At 39.8% G+C, this 27,200-nt stretch overlaps 1 protein-coding gene across 4 annotated transcripts in view; it reads right to left on the bottom strand.

The window, feature by feature from the left end:
• Window positions 1-61: 61 nt before the first annotated feature.
• The window catches only part of clip1a (CAP-GLY domain containing linker protein 1a), a 29,580-nt gene continuing 2,441 nt past the window's right edge, over window positions 62-27,200 (bottom strand). The window contains exons 2-27 of one of the 4 annotated variants that reach the window (XM_088076724.1): window positions 23,418-23,740; window positions 22,482-23,044; window positions 21,450-21,574; window positions 21,128-21,344; window positions 20,839-21,036; window positions 20,612-20,703; window positions 20,288-20,348; window positions 16,980-17,084; window positions 14,795-15,703; window positions 13,968-14,084; window positions 13,631-13,679; window positions 13,425-13,508; window positions 13,152-13,308; window positions 12,787-12,952; window positions 12,388-12,603; window positions 8,646-11,099; window positions 6,843-6,980; window positions 6,634-6,740; window positions 6,360-6,480; window positions 6,194-6,237; window positions 5,997-6,017; window positions 5,343-5,460; window positions 3,962-4,112; window positions 3,437-3,489; window positions 2,064-2,191; window positions 62-1,170 (exon numbers count right to left, since the gene is read on the bottom strand). In XM_088076724.1, coding sequence (XP_087932850.1) covers window positions 942-1,170; window positions 2,064-2,191; window positions 3,437-3,489; window positions 3,962-4,112; window positions 5,343-5,460; window positions 5,997-6,017; window positions 6,194-6,237; window positions 6,360-6,480; window positions 6,634-6,740; window positions 6,843-6,980; window positions 8,646-11,099; window positions 12,388-12,603; window positions 12,787-12,952; window positions 13,152-13,308; window positions 13,425-13,508; window positions 13,631-13,679; window positions 13,968-14,084; window positions 14,795-15,703; window positions 16,980-17,084; window positions 20,288-20,348; window positions 20,612-20,703; window positions 20,839-21,036; window positions 21,128-21,344; window positions 21,450-21,574; window positions 22,482-23,044; window positions 23,418-23,508 — 6,714 coding nt within the window. In that variant the 5' untranslated portion in view covers window positions 23,509-23,740 and the 3' untranslated portion in view covers window positions 62-941. The remainder of the gene's footprint in view (window positions 1,171-2,063; window positions 2,192-3,436; window positions 3,490-3,961; window positions 4,113-5,342; window positions 5,461-5,996; window positions 6,018-6,193; window positions 6,238-6,359; window positions 6,481-6,633; window positions 6,741-6,842; window positions 6,981-8,645; window positions 11,100-12,387; window positions 12,604-12,786; window positions 12,953-13,151; window positions 13,309-13,424; window positions 13,509-13,630; window positions 13,680-13,967; window positions 14,085-14,794; window positions 15,704-16,979; window positions 17,085-20,287; window positions 20,349-20,611; window positions 20,704-20,838; window positions 21,037-21,127; window positions 21,345-21,449; window positions 21,575-22,481; window positions 23,045-23,417; window positions 23,741-27,200) is intronic. The other 3 variants (XM_088076725.1, XM_042488548.2, XM_088076726.1) reach the window with 3 other exon arrangements.

A 27,200-nucleotide genomic window follows, 5' to 3' on the forward strand; every position in this document is an offset into this window, starting at 1 on the left:
TGTCACGTCATAAACAAAAACTGTGCCTCGTACTCTCATCTTAACAATCAATACCGAGATCTTTGATTTTTAATTTATACATAAATTTCATTTATTTTTATACAGATATTCAAAACATTTTTAAAGAAATGCCTAAGTATTTCACTGTTTCATACAGAAATGATCTTTTAATTGCAAAGAAACCTTTTGGGAAAGGCCATTTCACTTGAACTGAGGGGGTTACAGTAAGTGTGAAGTGCTTGAAGTTTCACTGCTTCTTCTTTAACAATCATCCATCAGTTGCTCCATGAAGACCATAAAAAAAGTTTCTATTAAAGCCAAACAGCACTGGGTTTCACTGCTCCACTCCAGGCAGGAGTGAGAAAATCTCTCCCCCGTGATCACCCTTCACAAAATTACACACATACTATCAAACCTTTAAAGAGTACATATTATTTCCAGGCATAAAAAAATAAACTATAGCTCACCCATTTTTTGCGCAAACTGATATTTGTTTTTCAATCAAGTAATTTACAGATTCAAATAAACACCTTTCATTATACTATATTATCTTTGTGACTCCCCGGCAAGCTGTGCAAACAATGTTAGGATATTGATAAATTAAATGATCTGAAAAAGATCATCTCTTCTCCCACATTGATACATCCACCTACAACATCTCCTCCCTCACACAAAACCAGAATATCAAACATTTTTTTGCTCCAAAGTCATTTACAATTACAAATACAAATTGTTAACCGCTGTATATTATTTTTCTTAAAGAGATTCGGAGGAGACTGTTGTCCCGTAAGAGCGCTTAAGGACTGGCATGGACAATAACGACGCTTGGCAAAAACAAGCACATGAGATGCACGCATACAAATCGAAACCCCAAAAAGCACAGCGTAATCTAACATGATGTGCAAATATAGTGATTGTGCGAACGAGAGTGATAAAAAGGCTTAAAAGGTCTGGTCATCGTTACAGGAGTCGGTCCAGTGGCCAAAGACCTCACAGATGTCGCAGTAGGGCCGTTCTTCGCCCTTATTGCCGTGGTAGGTGGTGTGTGGAGGGGAGTCGGGCATCTGCATTTGCGTGGGGCAGTCTTCGGTGTCATGGAGATCGAAGCAGTCGCAGATGTCACAGAACAGCCTCGGGGGAGGCTTCTTCTTCGCTGGTTCCTTCTCATGGCTGCAGAGAAAACGAGAGCAGCTCAGTGTGCAATTAAAAGAGTTGTACTGCTACACATTTACTTGAAAGTGCCAGTGTGTAAGATTTAAGGGGATTTAGTGGCATCTAGCAGACAGGACCAGGGGAATAGCCCCAAATACTGGATCCTTTGTATAAGCAGTCTCTCTGCCCCCCTGCCAACCCCCTCTTGATCCATGTATCTCTCTCATGAACCTTGTGAATTTTATTCTTTTTACAATAGGCAGTTTGCATTCTTATCCTTTCTCACGTTTTTTGGAACCCGGAAACTGCACCAAAAAAAAAATGCAACTTCTCCTGGGTTTTTTCTGTGGGCTGAATTTCCTACAGAGGTCTTTTGCTCTCTAAGGACCAAGCGATTAAAATCCGCAAGAATGCCAAATAAACAAGTTTCACGTTACAAATCAGAGTTTCTCCTACGCTGTTTGGCATGACGAAGACAGGCAACTAGCCCAGCACCTGCTAATGTGTGTTCACTTATTTTCTCTAAAACTATATGATCCAGATGTCCAGGAGGTTTTTACCAGTAAAAACACTGAATAACGCAGTTCAATGTGTTTAAAAAAAACACACATTTTCTTCTTGTCGCTGAGGGTCTACTGACTATGGTAGCTGACACCAAAATGACACGTCAATGACTCTAGAGCGTTTCTTGGCTGCTGAGAAAACATGGTGGTGTAGCATTACTCGCACCCTACGTAGATATAAATGGCTTATTCTATGGTAACGAAAACACAATTATTCTTAAATTCACATTATTATAAAGTAAAGGAAAATAATTTATTACAGTATATTCAATTTCTGCCAATATATCCCCTTAAATCTTACATACTGAACCTTCAAGTCAGAGATAGTTCACCATGGATGGCACTTACCTGTCATAGTTATCCAGCTCATTTGGATTATTCCCATTGAGAGCAGCAGCTGCCATTTTCTCCAACTTGTCCTTGAGCTCCCCGTTCTTCCTCTGGAGGTCAACGATGACTGAATTCAGGAACTCAATCTGTAAAGGTAATACACAACAGTAGAATCAGTGCTGCCAAATAATAAGCCATTATCCAATACAATATTTATTATATATATATATATATATATATATATAAATATGATATAGGGTCTCCCTGTGACATTTTTTAATTGTTTTATGTGCCTTTATCCTATGAAAATACCATAAAAGACACAGAACTACACCGTGCTATAATCCCCAACTAATTAACCTGATCTTGACTATTGATGGTGAGCTGTCACTGTGAGTTGTTGACCAAAGAAAAATCAGAGCTTGAAATGAGTAACAAAGCAAGTCAGTAAAATACCCGCTTATGATGATTAAAAGTCATTCTTAACAGATCTGGTGTCTGCTAAGCATCTACGATAAATGTAATTTTCTCTAAGAATTTAATCAGAGAGCTTGTTGAATGCTAAACAAACGGGGGAAATCAAGCTTGATGTTTCTTTGGAAGACAGTTTGTAGTGTGTATTACATGATTCAACAAAACATACAAGCCACAGTGACAGTGACGGACAAACATGCACAAGTGAAGCTGATGAAAAACATTAACAAACCGCTGCCTGATGGTGGTGTAGCATTGCCAACATCATAGACAGGGCAGAGGAGTTGGAGTTTAAGAAAGAGAAGGAGAAGGAGAAAAAAAAATTGAGAATCAAATTAAGACCCATCTACTGCCAGACAACATCCAAGTCATCACCAACACAGATAATACAGTATAACATTTTAGAGTTATCGAGGCAGGAAATGAGAGGTGAAGGAGACTGATGACACACGCCATCATCCCACCACCGTGGGCCAAATGCTCTGCTGTTATACTGATCCATTTCTATCAGTGCTGTAAGAGCTCAGATGTTGTCAGAAGTTCATGATGTTTTTAATGAAACTGAAATCAATTTAGACCCATTTCACCTCTGTAAAACATTATACTGTAACAGCGACATGAGTCAACAGTAAACTGTAAAATTCAGAGTCTACTGCTACATCAGAGGCAGTGTTTCTTAGTAAATGTCTGCGTAAGCAGCACAGTCATCTCACAAAAAGCATTCAGTAAGACTGTTTCCGTACGATTGCCCCGAATATGATAAAACTCTAAATGAAACTGAGTAACTGTCACACTAGAGAACTTTATGGGCCAGGGTAAGGAAACATTATTACACTGAATGCATGAATGGCAAAAACCCTCAACCCATCCAGGCATATGATTAGTATTATTTAGGACGAGAGCAAATGTTTACACACCTGACTCTCTGCAGTCTCCTTATCCTCCCTTAGTTGGTCCAAAACTGCATCACCTGTAAACAACAACATTTATACCATAAATGATGTAAATGGAGTCATGAATAATTGTATGGCGATGTATGATTCACACACTATGATTTAGATATTTTTGAGGACCTTTGAGTCCCTCACTGTCTCTGGGGTTTCTGAATGTAAAGATACTGCATGAGCAAGGTCTTGTAGATGTTGAAACTAGAGTGACACAGCCATATAGCGTGTGAAATGTGCAGTATAAGGCTGAATTATTCTTCTGTCACTTTAAGATTTTGGTCTCTCTGCCCATGCTCATCGAGGCTCATCAAGTTTATTTTATTAGGCATCAAGTTTACTTATCATTCATCAAAGTAGAGACTGACCAAGACTATAAAAATTTCTACAACAACTGAGTAATCTTTTTTTCTTTTGGAGGTCATCTCTTAGAGAACTGACCTCAGTGCCTTCAGAAATATTAGCTGTGGTCACGTCACAAGTTAAGCCCAGTCTTACCTGTGGACTTGTTGCCAGTGTCAAGCCCTGCAGCAAGGTCCTTCTCCAGTCTCTGAACACGGTCCTGTAGATTAGCCTTGTCCCGCTCCAAGGCCTGAATTGTACCCTGCAGTGTCTTAACTGAGGCACTTTCCCCACGCAGCGCAGCCAGCTGTGAAGAAAACAACCCATGCTTTTCAATAATGAAAAAGATGTTGAGAGGTTAGGTACAAACTGATACAGTACAGAGTCATCCAAAACTCTTTATCCATCCGTTTCCCTGTTATGTGACCGGTGCAAAGAAGCAGAGGGCTCTTGAACACATCTTTTCTGACTTTGTCCTCAATAACACTGTTATTGGTGTGAAACATTTCAGTGGTTCTCCAGGCTCTATGGAAGGGATGTTTCCCCCTGACTCAGAACTGGCACTCTTTGGATCTGAGGAGCAATTGGCATTGATGCTTGGACAGAAAGCTGCCAAGAAGATGAGTCTAACCAGCTGGAAATCTTGTCCACCCCCTGCTTTCAGAAACCACTCAAATAAATTATCATAATCACACAAATGGAAAGGGCACAGCTCTACAACACTCAAGCATACCATTGATTTGTGGGCAGATGGGGTCCATTCTTAGACTATCTCAGATTCTTTTTCTTTTCTTTTTCTTTCCTTACTTCCTTCTTTCTTTTTATAGTCTAATTGCCTAAAATTGATTTTATGTTTCCTGTATATAAAACAAAACATTTAAAAGTAAAATATATTAGAAAGAAAGAAAGAAAAAAAGAAATTCTGTGTCTTAGATCAAATATTACTCTTTACTGTAATAATATTATGCCATGTCAAGTGAGCTCACTTATGAAAAACAATACATTATCAATTATCATAATCAGTTATTTAATTTGGGAATTTATCAACAAGTGTTTATGTTTTATGAGAATAAAGGCATAATAGCTCTCATGAGCATGCAAAAAAAATGTGTCACTGGGTTGGCACAGGCCGCAGGGTTTTTTTTCACACTCTTCAGTGTTGCGCTTTTAAGTCAGACTCTTGTAGGGTCATTTGCATGCTCACTCAAAATGAAAGTGGAACAACATATTTGACCCAAATGTTACATCTGTTGACTCTGAAATGCAAGAAATCTCATAGCAAGGTCCAAGCTTCTTAAGTCTAACGGCTGTGAAAAGGAAATGAGGAGGCATGACACACAGCAAAGGGCCACAGATCGGAATCGAAGCCAAGCTGCTGCGAAGGCCTCAGACTATATGGGGCACACACTCTTCCAGGTGAGCCAGAGGACACCCCACACACTCTAAAATATTGCTTGAATTCATTTTGTGCAAGCTCAACAGTTCTGTCAATACACAGATGACAATATCAGACTTTCACCATGCATCAGATTCTCACCTCACTCTTGAGGTTTTCCACCTGCTGGTCCTTTTCTGACATTAAGGCACTGTTTTTGTGGATGGACTGTTGAAGGGCAGCCTTCTCCTTGTCAAACTGCTCTTTCAAGGCGCTCTCACTATCAAATAAATAATATCAATTAAATCAAAGAGGTACAGTACACAATCACTACAGGCAGAGAAAAAATGGCCCCAAAACTCTAAAAAAAAAATGGGTCTTATCACATTTCCAACATGGAATTTTAACTTTTTATCTGAGATTTTGGGTCAAAAAAGATATTTCACATATTTGAAGAGCCATTTTCTCTGGCAGCTGTTTGGTCAAAATATCTGGTGTACTTGTAAAAAAATTTAAGATTGCAAATAAAGAAAACATCAAAAACTAATGTATATTACTGTCATCACATTAAATGTAAAATAAAGTGGAAGAGGCGGACGGCAATGGCAAAAAAAACCCAACAAAAAACATGCAAGGTCAGAAGTGAAAGCGCATGAAAATGTTGAGCGAGTGAGATGGGACGGTAGGTTAAATTACCTTTTGTATAAAAACCTAGGCTGTTAATGTAAGTGAATCTTCTTGCATATATGTGATTAATGTATTTGTACTACTAAATGATGATGACCAACATCACATAGTTTTAATGGTGTGAAGTACCTGAAGGCATTATTTGGCAGGCTTTAAAGGAAATGAACAGTATCACATACCATTTCTTTATTAATAAATGCACTGCATATTAGCAAATGCCACACAGGTGAAAGCATTTGTATCTATCTTTATAGGCTTTCAACATGTTGTTGAATTTGCAGACATCTGAGAATCTGCCTGAATCACAAAATGATGCCTTTTCTTACCTTTGCTTCAACTGTTTTTTGAGTTTTGCATGCTCGTCCTTGAGCTAACAAAGCAAAAACATAGTTAAAATCCAATGATGGTCAGCAGATTAATAGTTGAAAAACAACATTTCTGATGCTTGTTGGTTTATGATTTTTTTTAAAATGAAGATTTAAAGTGTTGTACCTTCACAAGATCACTCTGCCCTTTGTGATTGTTATCCAGCTCCTGAGTCAGCTTGTTGTTCTCCTCTTGAAGTGTGTGTACGGACTGCGTCTTCATAGAAACTGCTTCTTTGAGCTCCTCACTGAAAAAAATACATAATCTTAAAAGATCTGACATATCATGTAGACAACATGAAAGTTTGGAGAAGCTCTTTCTCCCATGTCTCTTGTTTTACTTAATTAAAATAATACTTTATTTTTGGTTCCCCAGCATCCAAAACTGAGGACATACTCACATTTCCTTGCACAGATTCTCAGTCCTCTGGGTTTCTATGCTAAGCTGCTCTTTGGAAACATTCAAATCTTCTTGGTACTTGGAATTATTTTCCTCCAAAGCTTTCAGCTAAAAAACATGATAATACATTTATTTATTTGCTGAAATTGCAGCTATAATACACATACAGCATAGCAAAGATTTTCCGTAATTCACATTTGCATCTTTCACCTGTTTCTCCATCTTCTGCTTGGTGCTCTGGAGCTCTTCCAGCAAAGACCGGGCTTCGTTCTTCTCCTGCATCAGACTGTTTTTCTCTTTCGTCAGCTGTTCCAGAGCCTCAGCAGTCTTGCCAGAGGCCTCTGTCGCCTAAACGGTGCATGAGCAGGACATTTACTAAGAATGGTTTCAAATTAAGAGTAGCAAATACTTGGTTGACATCAACGCCTAATGACCTCAACCAGCTGGAATAAGTAATTTGCAGGTCATTTGATGGAGCTATTCATGATGCAACATTTGAACTCCACCAATGATTTTAATATTATCTATTAAATTAATGCATGCTTCATCAGTTATCTAACTGAATTACTGATTTAGAATCAGTTATTCAAATCTCAGTTCATTGCAATTTGGACTGCATTCTTGTCGAGAATTAACACATAAATTCATATGTTGGAGGACAATAATTAGTATCTACTCTAACAACTCTACAACCTGTGGCCTCAGAACGGATACTAACACCCCATTAATTTATGAAACAAATTAAATAAGGACAGAAAAAGTTTAAGGGGTATTCTTACTTTAAACACAGCCTGAAATACTTTTTTTTCCCTGTTTACACCAGTGCACTAGTACATGTAAATTTATAAATGACATGCACCAAAATGTTTTACCTGCACCCAATTAATTTTTACCACACCATCTGGTGTATTTGTCTTTTCTCAGCATGTTCGCCACAGCCAGAGCAGACCGGTAGAAATCCTGTATCGACCGCTAAGGCATTTTCCTTTGGAGGATTACACTGAAAATTTTGGCAAACCTCCAAAGGAAAACATTTAATATGTAAGAGTTTAAAAATAAGGACATCTTTTAATGTGTTAACTTATTTAACATATGTTTTATAATAAATTATTGCTAAAATGAATCTCTCTTTCTATTTTGGCCACTGGCACAAACAGCTGGCACAAACAGCATGAATGGATGCGTATCAAAATCCAGGCTACTGTTGTTTGACTGCACTGTTTTGCACAGTGTCACACTGCTCTGCACCATTATCAGTAACAAATTTGTCCTTCACTGTGTGAGAAAATTAAAACGGACATGTGGTGCGAGAGTGCGTGAAAAGTGTCAACTGCATAAGTCTTATGTCAATGCGTGAGAGTTGGCAGCCCTGCACGACATATTTTCTGTACCAAGTTACTTGAACCAGTGCATGTAGAGCTGAGAATCATGTGCACAGCTCAAATCTTACTTGCGCTATTATGCAAATGCACATGGTATTTCAAGCCCTGTTTTAAGTAAGTTGTCCCTCTATTAGCCCTGAGAGTGACATTATATCAAAATATTTCTTTTTGTTCTTCATACTTTTTGTGTAATTCTGCTCAGAGATTTTGCAAGCCCCATAAACTTACAGATCCGACCGAATAACATACTAAAGCAGGTTATTGGGGCTAAATTTCTAAAAATGATATGTTGATGAATCTATCAGTAAGTACATCTGTCAACATCTGTTATACAATCAAGTCAAAAATGGCACACCATCAGATGGTGAGCATGATAAAGATCACCTTAGACCCATAGAATCATGTAACCCAGAAGAATTTCGCCTTATGTTAGATCACGTTATAAGCCCACAGGCAAAGGCTGGGAGCTAGGGGTAATTTACAGCGGTTAGTAAATGGAAGATGAAAGTTAGACACGAAAATAAAAGGAAAGGGGAAGGAAAACAAACCAGCAAGCATGCAGTGAGAAGGTGACATAGCTCCAGCCACTCTACGGTTTGTGTGACAGTGATTACTACTGGAGGAGGAATACCTCAAGCTGCTTAGAAATGGCATTTTTTAGTTGGGACTGCAGCTGCGTGACTTGCTTGGTGGCTTCATCTCTCTCGACCAGCAGGGCATCCTTCTGAGCTGTTAGGCTGGACATGTTGGAGGAAATCTCCTCTTTTACAACAGCAGAAGCAGACGCCTCCGCGACAGCATTCGTGTATTGCTTTTCTAAAAGTTCTTTATCGTTTTGCAGGCCCTTGACATCAGCCTCGAGTTGTTTCTGACTAGCTTGCATCTTTGCTATCTCTCCAAGAAGTCTTGACTGTTCTGCAAGCCAGTTTTCTTGGCTTGTGTTGAGAGAAGAAACGTTCTGCTCCAATTTACACTGTCCAGCTAAAAGATCTTCCTTCTCTGTGGTCAGGGTGGTCATCTGTTTGCCTATCTCCTCAAGCTTAGACAATAGCTGCTTTTTATCTTCTGTCAGCTGACTGGTTTCTTGCTCCCGCTGCTTCAATTGCACTTTCAGAGCTTCCATATCTTTCATAAAAGACTTCTTTTGCTCATCAGTGTTCTTAAGATTAGAGGAAATGTCTTTATTTTCTTGTGTAACTTTGGACAACATTTTCTGGAGCTCCTCAATTTGTTTGGAGAGACTATCCTTGTCAGATATGGCTTTCTTCCGTTCACTGGACTCAGCCTGTAGCTGGGTCTCCAGAAGATGCCTGGCCCCTGACACTGACTCAGTCTGACATTTCAACTCCTGGATTTCTTGAAGCAGACCCTGGTTTTCTTTCTGCAAGGACTGTGCTCTGCTGTCTGCTTCAGTCTGCAACGACTGCAGACGCTGACAATCTTTTTTAAGGTTATCAACCTGTTGAACAAGTTCTGAATTAGCCTCCTCTAAATCCCTTTTTACTTTACTGTGCTCTTCAACAAGTTCATTTTTGGCCTTTTTGAGAATTTCAAAATCAGAGTTGAGTTTCTGCAGCTCGTTTTGTAGGTCAGCTTTTTCTCGTTTCAAAGAGGTCATCTCCGCCTCAACTTTTTCTTTTTGCCGTTTGGTTTCCTCGATCATTGCTGTTAAATCAGACTTTTCTTCAATAAAGACGTCATTAGCTCTGGAGTAACTATCCAACTGGTCCTTAATTGTTCGGATGTCACTAGCTAGCTTATCGCGCTCAAGAGAAATTGCATTATTCTCAGATACAGCTTTTGTGAGCTTCTCCTCTAATTCACCCTTCTCCCCTTCCAAACGCTCATAATCCATTTTCTGCTGCTCTAATGCTGAATCCAGGCTCATCTTTTCTTTTCTTACAACATGTAGAGCCATCTCATTTTCACAATTCTGAAGGCGAAATGCTTCCTTCTCATGCTCAAAGGATGATAATGCTTGCTTAAATTTATCATTGGACTTTGACAGTTGTTGTGTTGAAACCTGAAGCTTCTCCTTTAATTCCTCTATCTCTTTGAGGAGCTCTTCCTTCTCATTACAGACTTTTCTTTGGACTGCAAGTAAGTCTTCTTTCTCCTGCAGAAGGTGAAGTCTCTCAGAATCAGTCACCTGACTGCTCGTCTTGAACTCTTCCAACATCTGGGTCAGGCTCATTTTGCAGGCTTTAAGTTCCTCACATTCTCGGACAGAGCTCTCCAAGTCTTTCTTGGTAACACTGAGCTTATTTTGGAGCTCCTCCTTCTCTGTCTCAAGGCCCTTTTTATCTAACACAGCAGCACTAATCTCAGAAGACATTTCCACCTTCTCATTTGTCAGTGTTTCTGTGAGAGCCTGCAGCTGGGTGTTCTTCATTGTAAGATCTTCTTTTTCCAAATTCAGGGATTTAAGTTTTGCCTGCAGTTCAGCGTTTTTAGCATCAAGAGATTTTTTGGCATTTCTAGCAGAATCTCTTTCTAAAATCAGATTGTCCTTCTCACTTGTGAACTTCGACCTGCTTTCACTGAAGTCGTCTTCAAGGCGGTTCTTCTCTTTGCAGACATTTTCAAAATCCTCATGTAGTTGCTTCTTTTTAGCCTCAATTTGCTGGATGTCCTGCTGATACTTTAAAAGCAAGTCATTCTTCTCTGTATTTTGTTTTTGAAACTCCTCAATTTGGGCCTGTTGTTCATTTTTAGCATACTTCAGGCTTTGGTTTTCAGTCTGAACCTCCTGAAGAAGATTTTTAAGCTTCTCCAACTCCTTCTCCAATGAAATCTTCTCTTCATCTGAGCTCTTGTTGTTGGCGAGTAGTTCCTCTTGGTGTTTTGAAAGCTTATCTCTGTTTATTTGGAGTTCTTCATGCTGGACTGACAGCTCCCGGTGAATATTCTCAAGGGCAGAGAGCTTAGTCTGCACATCTGAAAGCTGTTTCTTCAATTTGCCTTTCTCATCTTTAATATTCTCATTTTCTTTACCCACATTTTCCAGATCTAGACTCTGCTTTTCCAGTTTTTTGGACAAATTTTCAACATCATGCTTGGAGGAGTCAAGCTCAGCAGAAAGACACTGGGAAAATAAAAGTTGAAAGAAAAAAAGGAGGGGGATATATATATATATGTATGTATACAGGGAAAAGTAAGATGAATCCAAAAATAAACCAAGCAGATATGGACATAAGTGATATGCAATTGGAAAGGTTAAGCTGCAGAAGCATCAAAAATGGCAAAAGATCACACCACAGCTTTCACCACAATGGTTTTGAATAATATAAGATGAAACATTTTCACTTTGGCCCATCCATACTTTTAATATGTGTAATTAAATTGATGCCTACAAAGTTGACTGGCATGTAAACAAAGAGTGGCTGCCAGCTGCCAGAGTGCATTACTATGATCACTGGCAGCGTCTTAGACAGCCCTTATTTGATTACTTTCAGATATCTGTATTGCGCGAGTATTTTCTATGTGTATTATTGTATACTGGATTTTTTTCATTAATAAAAAAAGCAGAAAACATATACTGTATAAGCCAATGTTATCAATGAATGTTTTCCATAATGCATATGTGGACACAAAAGTTAGTTGGTTTTTCTTTTTAAAGTGAAAATGTTCTTCTTGAATGAAATATCAGGATAATAAATAATGCTAGCAGGGGTACAGAGCAAAAGCTGTTAATGTTATGTGAAAGAAAATTTTAATCAATAGCTATTCAGTAGGTTAACGAAAGCTAGTGATTCAATTTCAACTCAACTTGAATCCTACTAAGTGCATAAAATATCAATTTTGCAGCCACAGCACACAAGGTTAAATCTTATTTTTACAATAACTTATTTGGCTTTTCATAAATACATTATAGACAAAATACATTATAGACAATGTAATCCGATGTACCCCTGCAAGCATATAGCCCATGGCATCCTCCAGTAAAAAGATGAATATTAAAAAGAAGATGTTAGCCTTTATGTTGTGGTGGAAATGAGCAACAAATCACAAAAAAATCTGTTTGGAGGTAATTAAGAGTGAAAATGTAATAAATGATATGATAATAAATATTAATCACTGAAAAATTAAGACAAAAATTCTTACATAGCTACATATTGTCTCCCATAACTTAGTTGTAAAGGGTATGTAAGGTCATGTTCTTCACATTTAACTGGTTTGGGGGACAGCTTTTGTCAATTTTTCATTTACAAAAAAGGACAGGGACATTTTTCCTAATGATTTTCACTGATTAAACATTAGCAAAATCAATAATACATTAAAGTACCTGTGTACATGAAACAACTTCCTGGTAGAAAAAAGTAAAACCCATTAATTTAACCAATGTGTCGATACCTTTCCAGGTCTGTTCTTACCTGAGCCTGTTCCTTGAATGGCTGCAGCTCAGATACCAACTTCTCCAGCTCCTGGGTTTTGTCCCTGGAGGAGGAGAGCTCCTGTGCCAACTTGTCAGCCTGACTCTGCAGCACCTCAAGTTCCTTTGCATGGAGCTCTGAGGCCTCAGACAGGGATTTTTCTTGTGAGGCCTTCAGCTCCACAACCTGGGTCTCACCTTGTTTGACTGTCTTCTCCTGGAAAACAGGAAATGAGAGAGACAATAACTACTCACATTAAAGCGCCTATGTACTTGTTCTGTACTCCCAATGTGTAGTTGGCCGAGTATTACACATTTTAATGTCTATAATACTATTTCTAAGCCTTATCTGACATTTAATACTCTAACGCATTTTTTCTGATTGTCCAAATATACTAACCAAGTTAGAAATCGTCTCCTGAAGGCTACTTATTTCAGACTGATGTGTATCTCTGGTCTCTTTCAGCTCCTGCTCTTTGCGGGACTGTTCCTGCTTGAGTTGTTCATTTGAGTGTTCCACCTTCTCCTTCTCCTCTGATAGTTGACTCTGTAACTCCTCAAGCCTCCTGAGTGATGACAAAAAAGTGGAAATTTGAGGAGGATGTTCAGTGACAGGTTAGATCATTTAAATATACACTGATTACAGCAAGACGTGTACTTTAACACATCATTGGAAATAGAGTATCCACTTCTGACATTATTGGTATAATATGTTTTGTGGTATAATGAAGTAATACCGGAGCAGAGAATAATGAATTGTGGTACCTTTCTTTCTGCATGAGATCTTCATTCATTTTGGTCAGCTGTGCCGAACTGTCACCAGATGTCTTCATCATGTCTGAAATATCATTTTTCAGCTTGCACTTGTCCTTTGAAAGCTGCTCAAGTTTTTCATCTGCGGCCTTCAGCTTCCTCTCTAGTCCTGAGTAAAGACAACAGAAATTTGTTCGGATCTTCTGAGGTTAGAATTCAATCAAACGCAAAAAATTAATTAATTAATTAATTAGTAAACTTATTACAATACACTGATGTTCGCACCTGCAAGTTGACTTCGTAGAGACTCTGATTCGGTGGTGAGAGATGTGCACTGCTCTTCCTTCTGACTGAGCTTCTCAAGAGTTTCTGTAAAAATAAAGTGGTACGGTTTAGATTCTTAAAGCCTTTGAAAACTGAAACAGGCATAGCAGTAGCAGGAGAAAAAAAATACCTGACGAACCGAACCTTTGAAATTGCTTGTCATTTACCTTGCATAGTGTTTGAGGATTTTGTCATCTCTTCAGCCAACTTTTGTTTCTGTGGGGAAAAAAATTGAATCAAAGTTTTATGTATGATTTTTTAGCAAAAGAAAAAACTTGAATCAGGTTTAACCATGTGATAAACCCATAATTTGGAGGAGCCAATATTTTGGCTTATATAAGCTCATTGCAGATAGCAGTGTACATGTTAGCCAATCAGTACCAAGACACTGCAGTAGAGAAATGCCAGACGTGATAAAGGTAGTTTGTTCGTCAATCCTATTCTTTCAATCACAATGCAAAAAAGGTACTAAATCAACATTCAAAATAAAACCATGAGCCTCACCAGGCCTTCCAAGTCCTGTTTCAAGGCATCCTTCTCCTGCTGCACAGTGGCCAGACTCTGCTGTAAAGAGACAACTTCCTGCTTTTGGCCCTCCAACTGTGAGGTCAATTCACTAACCTATAGCACAAGTTAAATAAAAATTACAAAGGCTAAAGCAAACAGAAAGAAAATAAATACAAAGAAATACATCATAACAAAAACATTAAAGTTGGGCTGCAGGACTTTTTCATATTATTTAACATCTGTTACATTCAAGCCCTTGCCAAATGAGTTCACACAATGCTGATTAAGTCGCCAAGGGAAGGTTCTCTGTATTTCGCCATATACCAGAGTTGAGGTATTTGGTGTCTGTGGCAATTTTCCCAAGCAAGCGAATCATAGGTGATGTGTTTTACATCAACCAGTTAGAGCTACAAGGGCAGACAAAGGGAAAACACTGTTGCGATGGAGCAGTATCTTGGAGAACGGTGGAAAGTCCTTACAAGCATCCAAGAGAAGTTTCTAAAGTGGATGCTAGAGGAAAAATAGAAACTGTGTTAAGAGGAAGGATTCAAGTCATAAACGGTCATTCCTGGGGGTGGGGGAGATGCTGCAAGCTTTCCTGCAGGCATACATTATAAACATGCATCGACAGTGTTTGGCAAGATCTCTCACTGTCAGAGGGGAGAGAAAAAAGTCCTGCACTCCAGCTTTAACAAAATATGACTGACAATCCTCCGGATATGTCACATTGACTTAACAGAAGAATTAAGGACACAGCTTTGTTCAAACATGAGACACACTGAAAATGAAACATTAAAATGGTCAGGAGGTGAATAAGAACCCACCTTGGCACCCTGGTCGTCCCCTTGGCTCTGAATCACCTCTAACTGACTCTTTAGGGTCACAAGCTCCTGGTTACCTTGTGCTACTTGGCTGCGCAGAGCCACGATTTCTGACATCTTCTCTTTGGTTTCTCTGTCCTTGTCTTGGGCCTGTTGTACCACTGTTGCTTCTTTCTCCTCGAGTTCCTTCACCCTAACTTCTGCTGCATGTAGTTTTCCGAGAACATCCTCCATCTCCACAAGGTGCTGCTCTTCTGTTTTATCGACGCTGGCTCGAAGTGACTCCTCCAGTCGCTCCTTGTCCTCAGTCAAAGTCGACACCTGTGCCTTCAGTGTCTGCGTCTCCCGAGTCCAAGCTGCAACATCAGCCTCATGTTTGGTTCCAGCCTCCTCTACAGCCAACTTGTGCTCCATCTTCAGCCTCTCTAGTGCACTTTTGGTTTCAATAAGTTCTTCCGTCTGGGCACCTGCACCCTTGCTGAATGACACCTTCAGCTCCTCCATGGCTTGCTGGTGAGAGGCAACAGCAGACTCCAACTTGGCACGCCACTGTTCAATAGTGTCAGCATTCTCCTTTTCAGCCTGGCTTAAGCGCATCTGCAACTGCTCGTTGTCACCAGAGAGCCTTACAGACGCAGCCTGAAGCTGGGCAACTGCCTCACTGTGGGTCTTTTCTTCAGCTTCAAGCTTATCCTTGTACTTTGCCAGCTCCTCTTGCTGCTTAGCTTCTTGGGCAGCCAACTGATCCCTCAAAGAGTTAATCTCATCCAGAAGAGGAGAAAGAGTAGTGTTTGAGTCCTCAGAGCCCTGCTGGATACCAAGACGCAGCTGCAGGTCAGCTACCTCTCTTGTTCGTAGTGAAAGGTCCCTCTCCAGGTCCATAATACGGGATCTTTCAGACACAGTTGCAACCTTTAAAAGGAGAAATCTTACATTCAAAGATGTTTCCTGATCTGGCATACTGAGGCACTATGTGCTAACAAAAGTGAGTTAATTACTTAATCATACTTTACTGTTATTGAACAAATGGAAACCTACAAGACAGCACTTGGTAATAGTATAGTTCAATTTGCTTACTACATGAGGAGGGTATGAATAACATTGATCCTAAAACCAAGGTCTCATACTGACCTCTAGTGGCTAAAAACGGTATGATCAAAATAATGGAAGTGAACACTGAAAGCATGTATGGAGCTATAGCTGTGTGTAACATATTTTCCACCATCCATAACACAAACACTTTAAATTGCTCAATCAACATTATTATTGACCTCGTGATTTAGGAGAGGCATAAAAAACTATTTGGGAGCATTGGCCATTATTTTATGTTAATCCAGCTATATTCCAAATATATTGTTTATTCTACAGTTCTCAAACATGCATCCTCTTTTGCTGTTTAAAATAATTGTCAGTATAGAAACCTAAACTCTGGAACTATAGAAATATATTTTTCCCCGATACCCCATATGATTATACTACCTTAAGGGAGCACAGGGATGCAAAGTTTGGGAGGTGGAGCAAGTTTTAGACTAGAAGAACGCAGGGACACCAAAAAAGCAGGACAAATGGATGCTGGGAAGGACTGAGGAAGTAGGACATAGGATAACCGAGAAAATGATTAGCTGGGACAAAGGAGAAGTTTGTCTGTCTGGTTAAGCAGTGATACAATTTAAGCAAGAGTGAGTTCAAGTTGGATGACTTACTGTAAATTAGTACAAGTAAAAGAGCCATCACCCAGGACAGCTGAAAGATGCATGTGGTTATTTGTTTTTGACCTTTATATCAGAAATTGATATTTTTCAAAGTGAGAGAATTTTGATTGAGTCAATTCAAATGTGAGGGAACACTTAAAAAATGTTTCCAAAACTGTCTGCAGCTAATGCCACAAATTGTGTTTTAAAAATCTAACTTCACACTGGATGAACTGCTTTGAGCATTTAAGTTTTTTTTCCTATTTTAAACCTAATATATGCAGTTACTTTTTATTTGTATGCTTTAAAATCAGGAGTCTTATTTTTCTTATGGAAATCCTGAAAAATGTATTTTTGGGGTTCAATACTAGCCCATACAAAGCAAAGCTCCAGTTACTGCCCAGCACCTCTCTGTACCCCTTGCAAATTTTTTGGCCACTCTCCCCGGCACAGGCCCTCGTTTCCAACGCAGCACACTGCAGAGCAGAATTCATTACCCTAGTGTCTTCTAACTCTCTTTGGAGTTTCTCAGCTTTGGTCTTTTCAAAGAGTAGGCTCTGTTCAAGCTCCTTAATGTGGGCATGCTCCAGTCTGGTCTGCGTCTGTTAGTAAACAAGGGGGAGAGGAAGAGAACACACCAGTGCCACCATCACATGCTAGCCCAACGCAGACAGAGAGGGAGGGAGACAGGAGAGAGGATGGAGGGGTTTTGGACAATGACAATGGTCATGGTGACTGTGATTATGTGTGTGTGTGTGTGTGTGTGTGTGTGTGTGTGTGTGTGTGTGTGTGTGTGTGTGTGTGTGTGTGTGTGTGTGTGTGTGTGTGTGTGTGTGTGTCTTGAATGTTTAAGGGATTGGGGAGAGGATATTGGGTGGGGTTGGGAAGTGATGGATGAGTGGAAATGGGAAGAACACCCCATGCAGAACTTTCAGGCTGTGCCATAAACAGCTGCTCAAAGGGAATTTTGTGAAAGAATGGTGGGAAATACAAAACAAGCGACAAGAGATGGGGGCCATGTGTTATGGATGTGCAGGATGAGTATGTTGATGAAGGCAGTTTATAAGTAACCATGCAAAATTGACACCTGGTGAACAAAGCACATTGATTGTTATGATACAGAGAAAATTTGATAATGTGTATCAAGCCAGCAAATAAATTAAGTAAAATGACTTCACCACATTGTGGAGAGATAGCAGCGACGTTTGTTTTCGGATCTCTATACTTGAATGCATTATAATATACAGAACATATCTAATGTTGACATATTGATTTAAAAATTCAGAGCCAATGTAAAAACATATTTATGCATGTATTGTATTTAAACCTAAACCAACATTGTAGTTTGATTGAGTACAGGTAACCTCATAAAGCTTGAAGCATAATCAATAACCACACTGCTTTCTCTCTTTGGTGATGAGGCCATTGTCCACAATGTATATAATAAGTAAGAAACCACCAGTTATCAGACCACCATGTGCAGGATTTGTGACCAACTTAACAGAAATTAATCAGTGACACAAGAGCTGTTGGGATCAAGAAACACAAAGGATTCCCATTTGACTTCTTACTACTGTGTGCTATGAATAAAGGCTTTATGGCAACTTGCTGAAGCATTTCCTGGCATAACTTTGTGCTTCTTATCTAGCGTGTTACCATGTGTATGTTAACTTAAAGTTTCATTTTAAAAAGGGGAATAACACCAATTTTACTTGTTGTGCCAGCAGCGTATCCTGGGACATACATTAGGTCTTCCATGGACACAGTCTGACAAAATGACGTCATCTCGCAGGATATGTGAAATGACCACAACCTCTAAACATCACATCATTTTGTTGTGGCAACTAGAATGTTGAAATTATATGTGGCAGCACGGTTGAGTTTAGGCACCAAAACTGCTTGGATAGGTTTAGAAAAAAAGATTGCTTTTGGTTGAATTATGTTTGTCACGTAGAGGACAGAAGGACAATGAACTAAGTTTGTCACGTAATGTGACGCAACGAAGCAAAGGACGTAAAGTTTAGAAAAGTCGACACTGACTTTTAGCTTCACATACAAAATGAAAAGCGGTCTCCTGTATTTCTTTGACCCATCAACCCCCCCAACCTTCTCTCTACTCTCAGACTTTCTCACTCTTTGGACTGCCTATGTGGTCATAACGTGAACCACCACCCATTACATAATGAACCAGGGAATAATGTCTATTTACTTTCCATTGGCATTGTGAACAGTATGTGATTTCACCACCATATGTGCCACTACCACATAATGCAGTGTTACGAGGTCATGGTCATTTCAGGAATTTCTGTGAGACCAGGCTGCAAATGAACTGTCATGCTTGATTAACTGACATACATGGATGTGATTATGAAACTATTATAATTACATATTAGAGCTCACTGTACATTTCCTGGGTACTCTGAATGTATAGGTTTTCATATATGCACCCACTGATCATTGTCTGTGTAGTCGGGAGAACTTTATATAGACTAGCACAAATACTTGTGAATGAAAATTACATTTGAAGTCTTAATCTGAGTGTTATTCCCCTTTAGTTGCAGTGGGCAAACTGAATTCAGGTCTGTGACTGGGCAGTGGAATGACAAGGGAGCATCTCCAGTGGTTCCATGCTGAGCACTGGACCAACATGAAAGACGAGGAAGAGAAGGAAGAAGAAGCAATAACACATCACATCACTGAACAGGGAGGCACCAAGGGTTATAGCACAACATTAGTACACCTTCAACAGCTTGAAGTCAACAAAGCGTTTTTGAGTTTGGCCTATTAGGAGTGTTTGTTTTTTGTTGATGTCTTTCAAGCTGCATGCAAGTTTTTAATATATCCACAGCTGTGAGTAAGTAATAAACTGTTAGTATACACGTTTAAAAAGAAGATAAAGGGATATTCTAACCCTGTAGCCCTGAATTTAAACATCTATTTTGAGCTTGGATGCCTTCAGGAGTAACTGAGATGGTCCCCTGTGTAGCACTGTGGAATAAATGACAAATCCTTTAATCAGATATGAACACAAATACCAGTGGGCCCCACTACTCTGCATATCATAACTTAGGAAGAGAACATGACTCATTGAAGAAGAGGACAAGGAATAATCAGAGCCTACTGCATTAAATTACTGTATAACAATATATGAAGGAAAATGAAAGATGCAGGCCCTTTTGGAACAATACCCCTAGCTTTGAATTAACCAGGGCCATACAATTACTCATTTCTATATATAATGTATAAATATAACAAATTCATCTCACAAGGCTAATCCCTATAGTCTACAGCAGCATCAGCATGTCTTCTGTTTAGTAACCACATGGATTTTGGGCCTGGGTATGTATTTGTTTCTGGTTTAGGTAAAGTCTGGCCTTGTCATCAAAGACAGAGCCTTCCTGCACTACAGTATCAAACTGTTAACGCACACACGCCTACTGAGACGGCAGAGTGGGTTGTTTCTACTGCTATAGTGCAAGATAATGCAAATGCTCAGTCTGCATTGTACACTGTACAGTATACAAAATGAATTAAATCAATTTGAAAAAAACAAAACAAAACAAAAAACACTTAATTGTAATCGATATAGAGCAAGGTTTATAAGAACTGAAATCCAAATTTAGACCCAAAATTTGGATTTTAACTCAGTGGGACCAATACTGAATTAAACATCCACTTTTGTATACAAAAAGGAATGCCTGGTTTGCAGTCTGACTCAATACCTTTACATTGATGATTGTTTTGTTTTTCAAACATAGAGTCAATAAAATGTGTTAACTGTAGTGGATCTGTGTTTTGCATTTACCTCCAGGTCTCCTTTGGTAATGCAAGCTTCCTCTACACGGAACTGAAGGTCCTCCACTTTCCTATTCAACAGAAAGAAATAATCTTGCTTGAGATTTCATGTTTTATGCTTTAACATATAAATAATCAACAAGGTAAAGCCAACTTAGGCACAGATCCTTCCTCAGAACTGTATAAGACTGTATTGTAATAGTATAACTGCATTATGATCTTAGCTGCCATTTTCTCTTTCAAGACACTGACCCCATAAAGTAAAAACAATAAATACTGACATATTGTAATGGGTGACTAGTCTTTGGCTAGTCATACCTCTGGGAATCCTTACCTACGCTCCTCCTCCAGCTGATTCAGCAGCTCAACTTTGTCTTTGTCTGCAGCTTCTACCAAGGCACGTAACTGATCCATCTTGGCCTCCATCTTCAACAGAAAGGTTAATATTAGACAAATAAAATAATCAGTGTAGATAATGAGGTGACTCGAATTTGCAGAGTAATTTAGGATCAACAGGAAGTTCATACAGAGTGGTATTACTGAACCAGTGGGTGAACTGACCTGCTCTTGATCATCCCTGAGCAGGCTAATTTCTTGTTCCATCTCTCCAACATGGCCAGTGGCCTTAGCAACCTCAGCTCTCTCCATGTCCCGCTCAGCCATAAGCTGCTCGATATGCTGCTGCTTCTCCTTCAGCGCCTCCTGTAGGGCTGTTGTTCCTGAAATCTTACGATTATACCGTGATGATGTCTCTGTTAGCTATGGAGAGACAGAATATAAACAAGGTCAGACTGGTGTGTAAATACAGTAATTAAAAAACCAGATGAAACTGAGTGTGTCCATGTCCCACCAGGCCTGTGCGGCTGGGCTTGGCGCTGACAGAGGATGCCACAGAGCTCATGGTACTGATGGAGGAGGCACTAGGGCTTCGCTTTAGCCCTGATGGTGTGGCCACTACTTTCCGAACTGTTGTTTTTGCTTTGGCTGGCGTTGTGGAGGGGAAGCCGATGCGTGTGACTTTGTGCACTGGAGCAAATAAGCCATACTTGGGTTGGCACTGAAAATATCTGGGGAAACACAATGGAATACAGTCATGATAATGGCAGTCATGGTATACATGTGGTTAATAACAACTTTTCTTTCAGTTGTTTGCAGATCCAGCAATTTTGTACCTTGTGCCTGCCACTGCTCCGTCATTTTTTCCTAAGGGCTCGTCCAACTCCACACCGCACCACTCCCCTTTGGCAAAATCTGTTTCTCCAAGAAAACGTACCACTCCAGCCTTTGTACCACCAACCTGAGAAGAAAACACCAAACATTAGCCAACATTTAATCTCCTCAAAAGATAAGAGAGGCCTAAAGAGTAATCAGCTTTGCCTGGTAATAAACCCCGAGTGAGATAATTCCATCAAAGCAACAGAAACAAATATGTACCAGCTTTGAACAGAATGAGGCCAAACTGTCAATATATAACACCAAAAATTTAAAAACTTTGTCATGAATTTTTAAGAGCCCAGAGTTTAAAAAGATGTCATGCCCCACTTGTGGGGCATTTTTCAAACATATTAGATTCAAACTCTGTGAGAACAGAATACCAGCTAGCTGGCACACATGTGATGTCTCACACCGACAACTACAGAAAATCAATGATGATACCTCACGTTAACGTAATCCACAGAAGATTACTGTAACAAATAACAATTACAAACAACAAAGTTCCATAACTTTTCAACTCTTTCAATGATTTTTACTAATTTCATGACTTTTCATGGCCTGGAAAATGTGACTGTGAAATTCCAGGTTTTCCATGACTGTGGGAATCCTGCATATTGAAAAAGAGGAGGTTTCTGATATGACTTTTTCGGGCTGTCAGCCCAAATCTTTGTTTTATGCACATCTAGATATATCCTGATTGATTTTAGAAAATCTGAAAACACATAAAATGCTATTTCTGCAAATCAGATCAAAACCACAGATAGAGATTTCAAATGTGTATCAAATTATATTTCTACAGATGCTTATCAGTCAAGTCAAACTGGATGTTTTTTGGGTCACTTGCAAAGACACACAAAGACAAATAGTTTAAATCCAGTGTGATGGACGTGCAGATTTGCCTGCAGTCTAAACATAGAATTGGTCGTTTCCTAGAATATCGAGGGAAGAAAAGATATCTTTATTCTCTTAGATAATGTAACAAACTTTACCAATACTCTGTCACCCATCTTCAGCTCCCTTTCGCCCTTCTTGACTGATCCAGTCTCAGAGAGGTTGGACACAGATTCACTGTTTGTGCGTGCGAGGTTGGAGGATGGTGTAGCTGGTGTAGCTGGTGTAGTGGCGGAGGCCTTCTTGGCTGCTGTGGTAGTTGAGGGTAATGTTGATTTTGAGGCGGGTGTATGTGAGGCCACGCTGCCAACCGAAGGAGTGGGTGATGCAGCACGAGACGGGGGCGCCGTCTGAGTTCCATTAGCCTCGCCCTCTGTGCGAGATAACTTCGATGGGCGGGTAAATATTCCTCGCAGGGGTTCACACTGGAAGTAGCGTACCCCTGCCACCGACCCATCATTCTTCCCAATGGGCTCATCTAGAACAATCCCTGCCCACTGTCCCGGGGCAAACTGTGCCTCTCCCAGAAACTGTATGTAGCCTGGCTTATTCCCGTTCACCCATACTCGCTCCCCAATCTGGAAATTCTCCCCAGCACTCTGGTCGTCTCCTCCACTGGCACTTGCAGCTGATTTGTCGGCTGTTGCAGCTTTAGCTCCCACTGAGAAATAAGGAGAAAGAAAGAGAACAGTCTGTCTTAAAAATCCATTCATTGATTTAACGTGTGAAAAAGACAAATGTCACAAACGCTGCGCAAAACGTTGCAATGTCATTCTGAATATACAATGGAATCTTTCCTCTGTTTTAACGCACTTACTCACATAAGGCTCAGCATAAAACAGGTCTTCCAAAAATAATGGAGGAAGTGTAACTCAACGTTTTACATAATGTCACATTCACACGCTTTGTTTGAATGGAGAAAGGCTCAAAATCATTTTGCAGCACCAGTACAAATAAAACATATACAAGAGAAAATATTGCACTGCCACGTGTTCACCACAAGTTTAAGAAGCTGCACATGGGAAGAGTCTTACCTGAGCTGGGATTGGTCTTGGGAGCTGCTGTCCCAGGTGGCCTCGCTATCTTGCTGGGCCCTTTGATCCCGCTGGGCTTGGCTGTGCTCATGTTTCCTCCTGTGATCTGTTAGGCCCACAAGGCTTGTGTCCGTCAGTGGGTACAGACTGACCCGAGACCATCCAAACAACAGGTTGCAGCTCTGCAGCAGCAAAGTCTTTCTCTCCTCACCAAAATCAATTAAACAAAAAATAAAAATAAAAAACAAACAAAAAAATGTTCAACCAAAAGAAAAACCAGGAAAAGGGAGGAGGGAGGAAAAATGCTGCTCACAAAAAGGACCCTGGTTGGAAGAAAAAAAAAAAGGAAACATTACTTGACTTCACTTTGGTTTACTGACTTAAATTTTTAGTGACCCCTAAAATTATCACTGTTGGCTGACTGACAGGAAATGAAATATTTAATCAAGTTAATTCATCATTTGGGCAAATGTACTATTTGCTGACTTTTCCTGCCTCAGCTGTGGGTGGCAGTGACAGAAAAAAAATAATATGGAGCAAATTAATAAATAGCAAGCACAGATATGGCTTTAAGGCATGTTCATTGACTTTGTTTTTGGTGCTCTTTTAATGGAGGCATTTTGTTTCTGTTGTGACAACAAGCTCCTCAGCACACACCACATCACAGTAAAGACCTAAAAATACCCCGTCAAAGGCCAGCGATATGCAGTCTATGTTACTGCCATCATGAACTTCTGAATAGCTCATCACCAGTGACCTTGACCACAATACACGCTGTGGTCCAAACAGTCTCTCGCTCAATCTGTGTTTGGGGCATATAAAATCATGTAAATCTGGTTGGCAGCTTTTTCTAAAACAGGATTACTGTAGAAACAGGACCACCATCCGCAGCAGATTATCCTGTTTGTCAGATTACCTCCCACAGAAACTGACTGGCTGAATGTGCCATTTCAACACGGTCCACCCAGTGTTAGTACTTTGACAATATGACTCAGTGTGGCATCATGATGGGTTTTTAAACACCTATTGCCTTGATTAATTAAAGCAAACAAGAGCAAAACTAGTGACAAAACGCTGAAAAGCTTTGAGTTTCAGGCCAATCTACTGTCAGATTTGTGGCATCTCTCTTTCAGAGGAGGGTTGCATTACAAAAACATGATCTCTGCAGAAAAGGTGCACAGAAGTCAAGGGCACCACAACTGGCATTAGATTATGCAACAACAACTAGTAAAAGAAAACTACACACATACAAACTAAAGTAAGGCTGAGCTGCTCTGTCAATGTCGTAACCTAACACCTGCTAAAATGTGTCTGTGTACAAACATGCCTCCATGATTACGCCACCTTACATTTGGTAAATGGTATGCCATTGGCAAAGAAATATGACAGGAAAATTTGCATTTTTTTTAAATCAAAAGGTGTTTTCTATATGACTGAAGCTTGTTATTGGATTCCATGCACTGGGCCACTTAGAGATCAGCATCTCAGGGCACCCAGTAGCTCACCCAGTAGAGCATGTACAAAAGGCTATGTCCTTGCCGCACCAGCCATGTGTCATCCCCTCTCTCTCCCCGTTTCACACTAATATCTTTCCTATTCAATAAAAGGAACCACCTCCCCCCCAAAAAGAATAGCATCTCTGTTGGTAGATGTCAGGGTTTGTGTAAATTCTGTACTTGAAATTTGCTTTATGCCTTAAGGGTGAGATTATTTTGGGAATAATAAGGATGAATGACAATAATTATTAACTGAATCGTTTACTGATACAAACTGCATGCCAGTCCATTTGATACAGTGCTTTAATTTATCCTGAATATTACCCCCAGCCAAGTGAGTAAGTACAGTTGGCGAAATGGCTTGGATAATGTCAAGAAAAATGGTTTCGTTATTCTCTGTCATTACCATAATTACTGATCTTAATGCTTGCAGGATCCTGGGGCAGAGTTAACAAAAATGTTTTGAATGTGCTAAGAAGGTGCTTGATTGGATGGATGTGAAATACACCTATAAAATACTAAATAAACAAACTCAGTGCCTTCTCAAACTGTCCTGAGTCATATTTAAGTCAGCAGATATGCTTGACCTCACACACAGTGTAGAAATTTAACACAGAACTGGTTCCACAACGTCACACAAGCATACCTTTCATTCCTGACAAAGAGCTACAGCATGTAGGTTCACCAAAACAAACTGAGAAGACACACTGTCAGACACCCTCCTAGATGTTTCTCAGCAGTGAATAAATGGTGTCCATCAGAAGGCAGTGACCTAGTTCAAATGCAGCGCTCCAGTTTTCTCCCACTGTGCCTTTGAATGATACTGATTAGTGCCCTCAAGTCAAGAGGAGGCCAGAGACAGAAAGCATTTCAATGGCTGACGACTGCATGGTGGAAATCAAAGTCGCAGAAAAAAGCCTATATGTGACCAAGTAAATCAACAGTCATTGATTCTTCACAAAACCTAAAAATGCCACAGATGTCATCAATATCTAGTGTTAGTGTGACCTATAAGCTTGAGGAATATGGCAAAAAGCTTTTCTGAAAACCGACTGCATTATGATGTCTTTGTAGAACGTCACAAGGCTCTTACAATGTCTGTCTTGTGAGCATTAAGTGAGGATGTTTCAGTTCTGATTGGTGAGCTAAAGCAGTCAGCTGAAAATGATCCACTTAGTCTGGAGAATTTCCCACTACAGTAACGTTAATCTTTTGCCTCTGACTCCCACTCTAATCTGCAGCTAGGAGGAAAGCCAAATAGCAATGTTTTGCAAAGTTTACGGGAATTAAAATAATGTTGATGTATGAAAAAGTACAATTATTTAATAGATAAACATTTTTTTTAGAACTAAGCCAGACCCAAATTCCATGTAGAGTGGTTAAATCAGGCATGTCAAACTGGTCCACAGGGGGGCCGGTGTGGCTGCAGGTTTTTGTGCCAACCAACCAAGAGCACACAGTTTGACCAATCAACTGTCTGAAGACGGAGATCAGTTGATTAAATGAGTCAAGTCAAAACCTGCAGCCACACCGGCCCCCCTGTGGACCGGTTTGACATGCCTGGGTTAAATGTTTGTTGTTTTTTTTACACATTTTTTTAATGCAAACACACAGATCGAAACAGTGGATTGTAGCCTGTAAAACAGAACTGAGAGTTACTCTGCTTCTCAAAACAATTGCATAGACATTATCAACTTCCATGTTGGTAATAACAGAAGTTTATGTGCTCAGATTCTGTTCAAAAAATGTATGAACACATGAGGAATTCACTGCCCTCTATTATGGAAAGCATGTTTGAAAAAACTTCCTATAGAATGAAATAAAATTAAAGTACAGACCGATTTCTTCGCAACACTGCTGCATAGCTGACTGTCCAGGGCTCTGTACTTCCACCCCATAAACTTTAGTTCAGCATATCATGCTGACTACAGGAGTACAAAACCACTCATGATATAGACACTAGCTGAGTCTGCTTGCATGTTTTGTAATAGCAGTAACAGCATTTCAGCCTCCCAAGTATTTGCTAACTGATGGGAGGGTGTCACTGGTTACACAAGCCAGGGGGCTTTCATTCCACATTGTTTTTCAGCAGGCTAATATTAGCCGTTGACATCAAGAATACTGAAGTACAAACGGGTTTCCTTGGAGTGTTTTTACAGCAAATCCAACTGTGACTGACTGATCTAAGTCTACAGCTTTAGCTGCTGAGGCATCATGCTTCACACAGGGAGTAAGCAGGACATTTTTATGAGATTCGTAAGCCTGATAAAATAAACTCCCTACTAGG

The sequence above is a fragment of the Plectropomus leopardus genome, chromosome 4 (genome assembly GCF_026936395.1).
Source record: "Plectropomus leopardus strain MGB_pleo_1.0 chromosome 4, ASM2693639v1, whole genome shotgun sequence".
NCBI lineage: Eukaryota > Metazoa > Chordata > Actinopteri > Perciformes > Serranidae > Plectropomus > Plectropomus leopardus.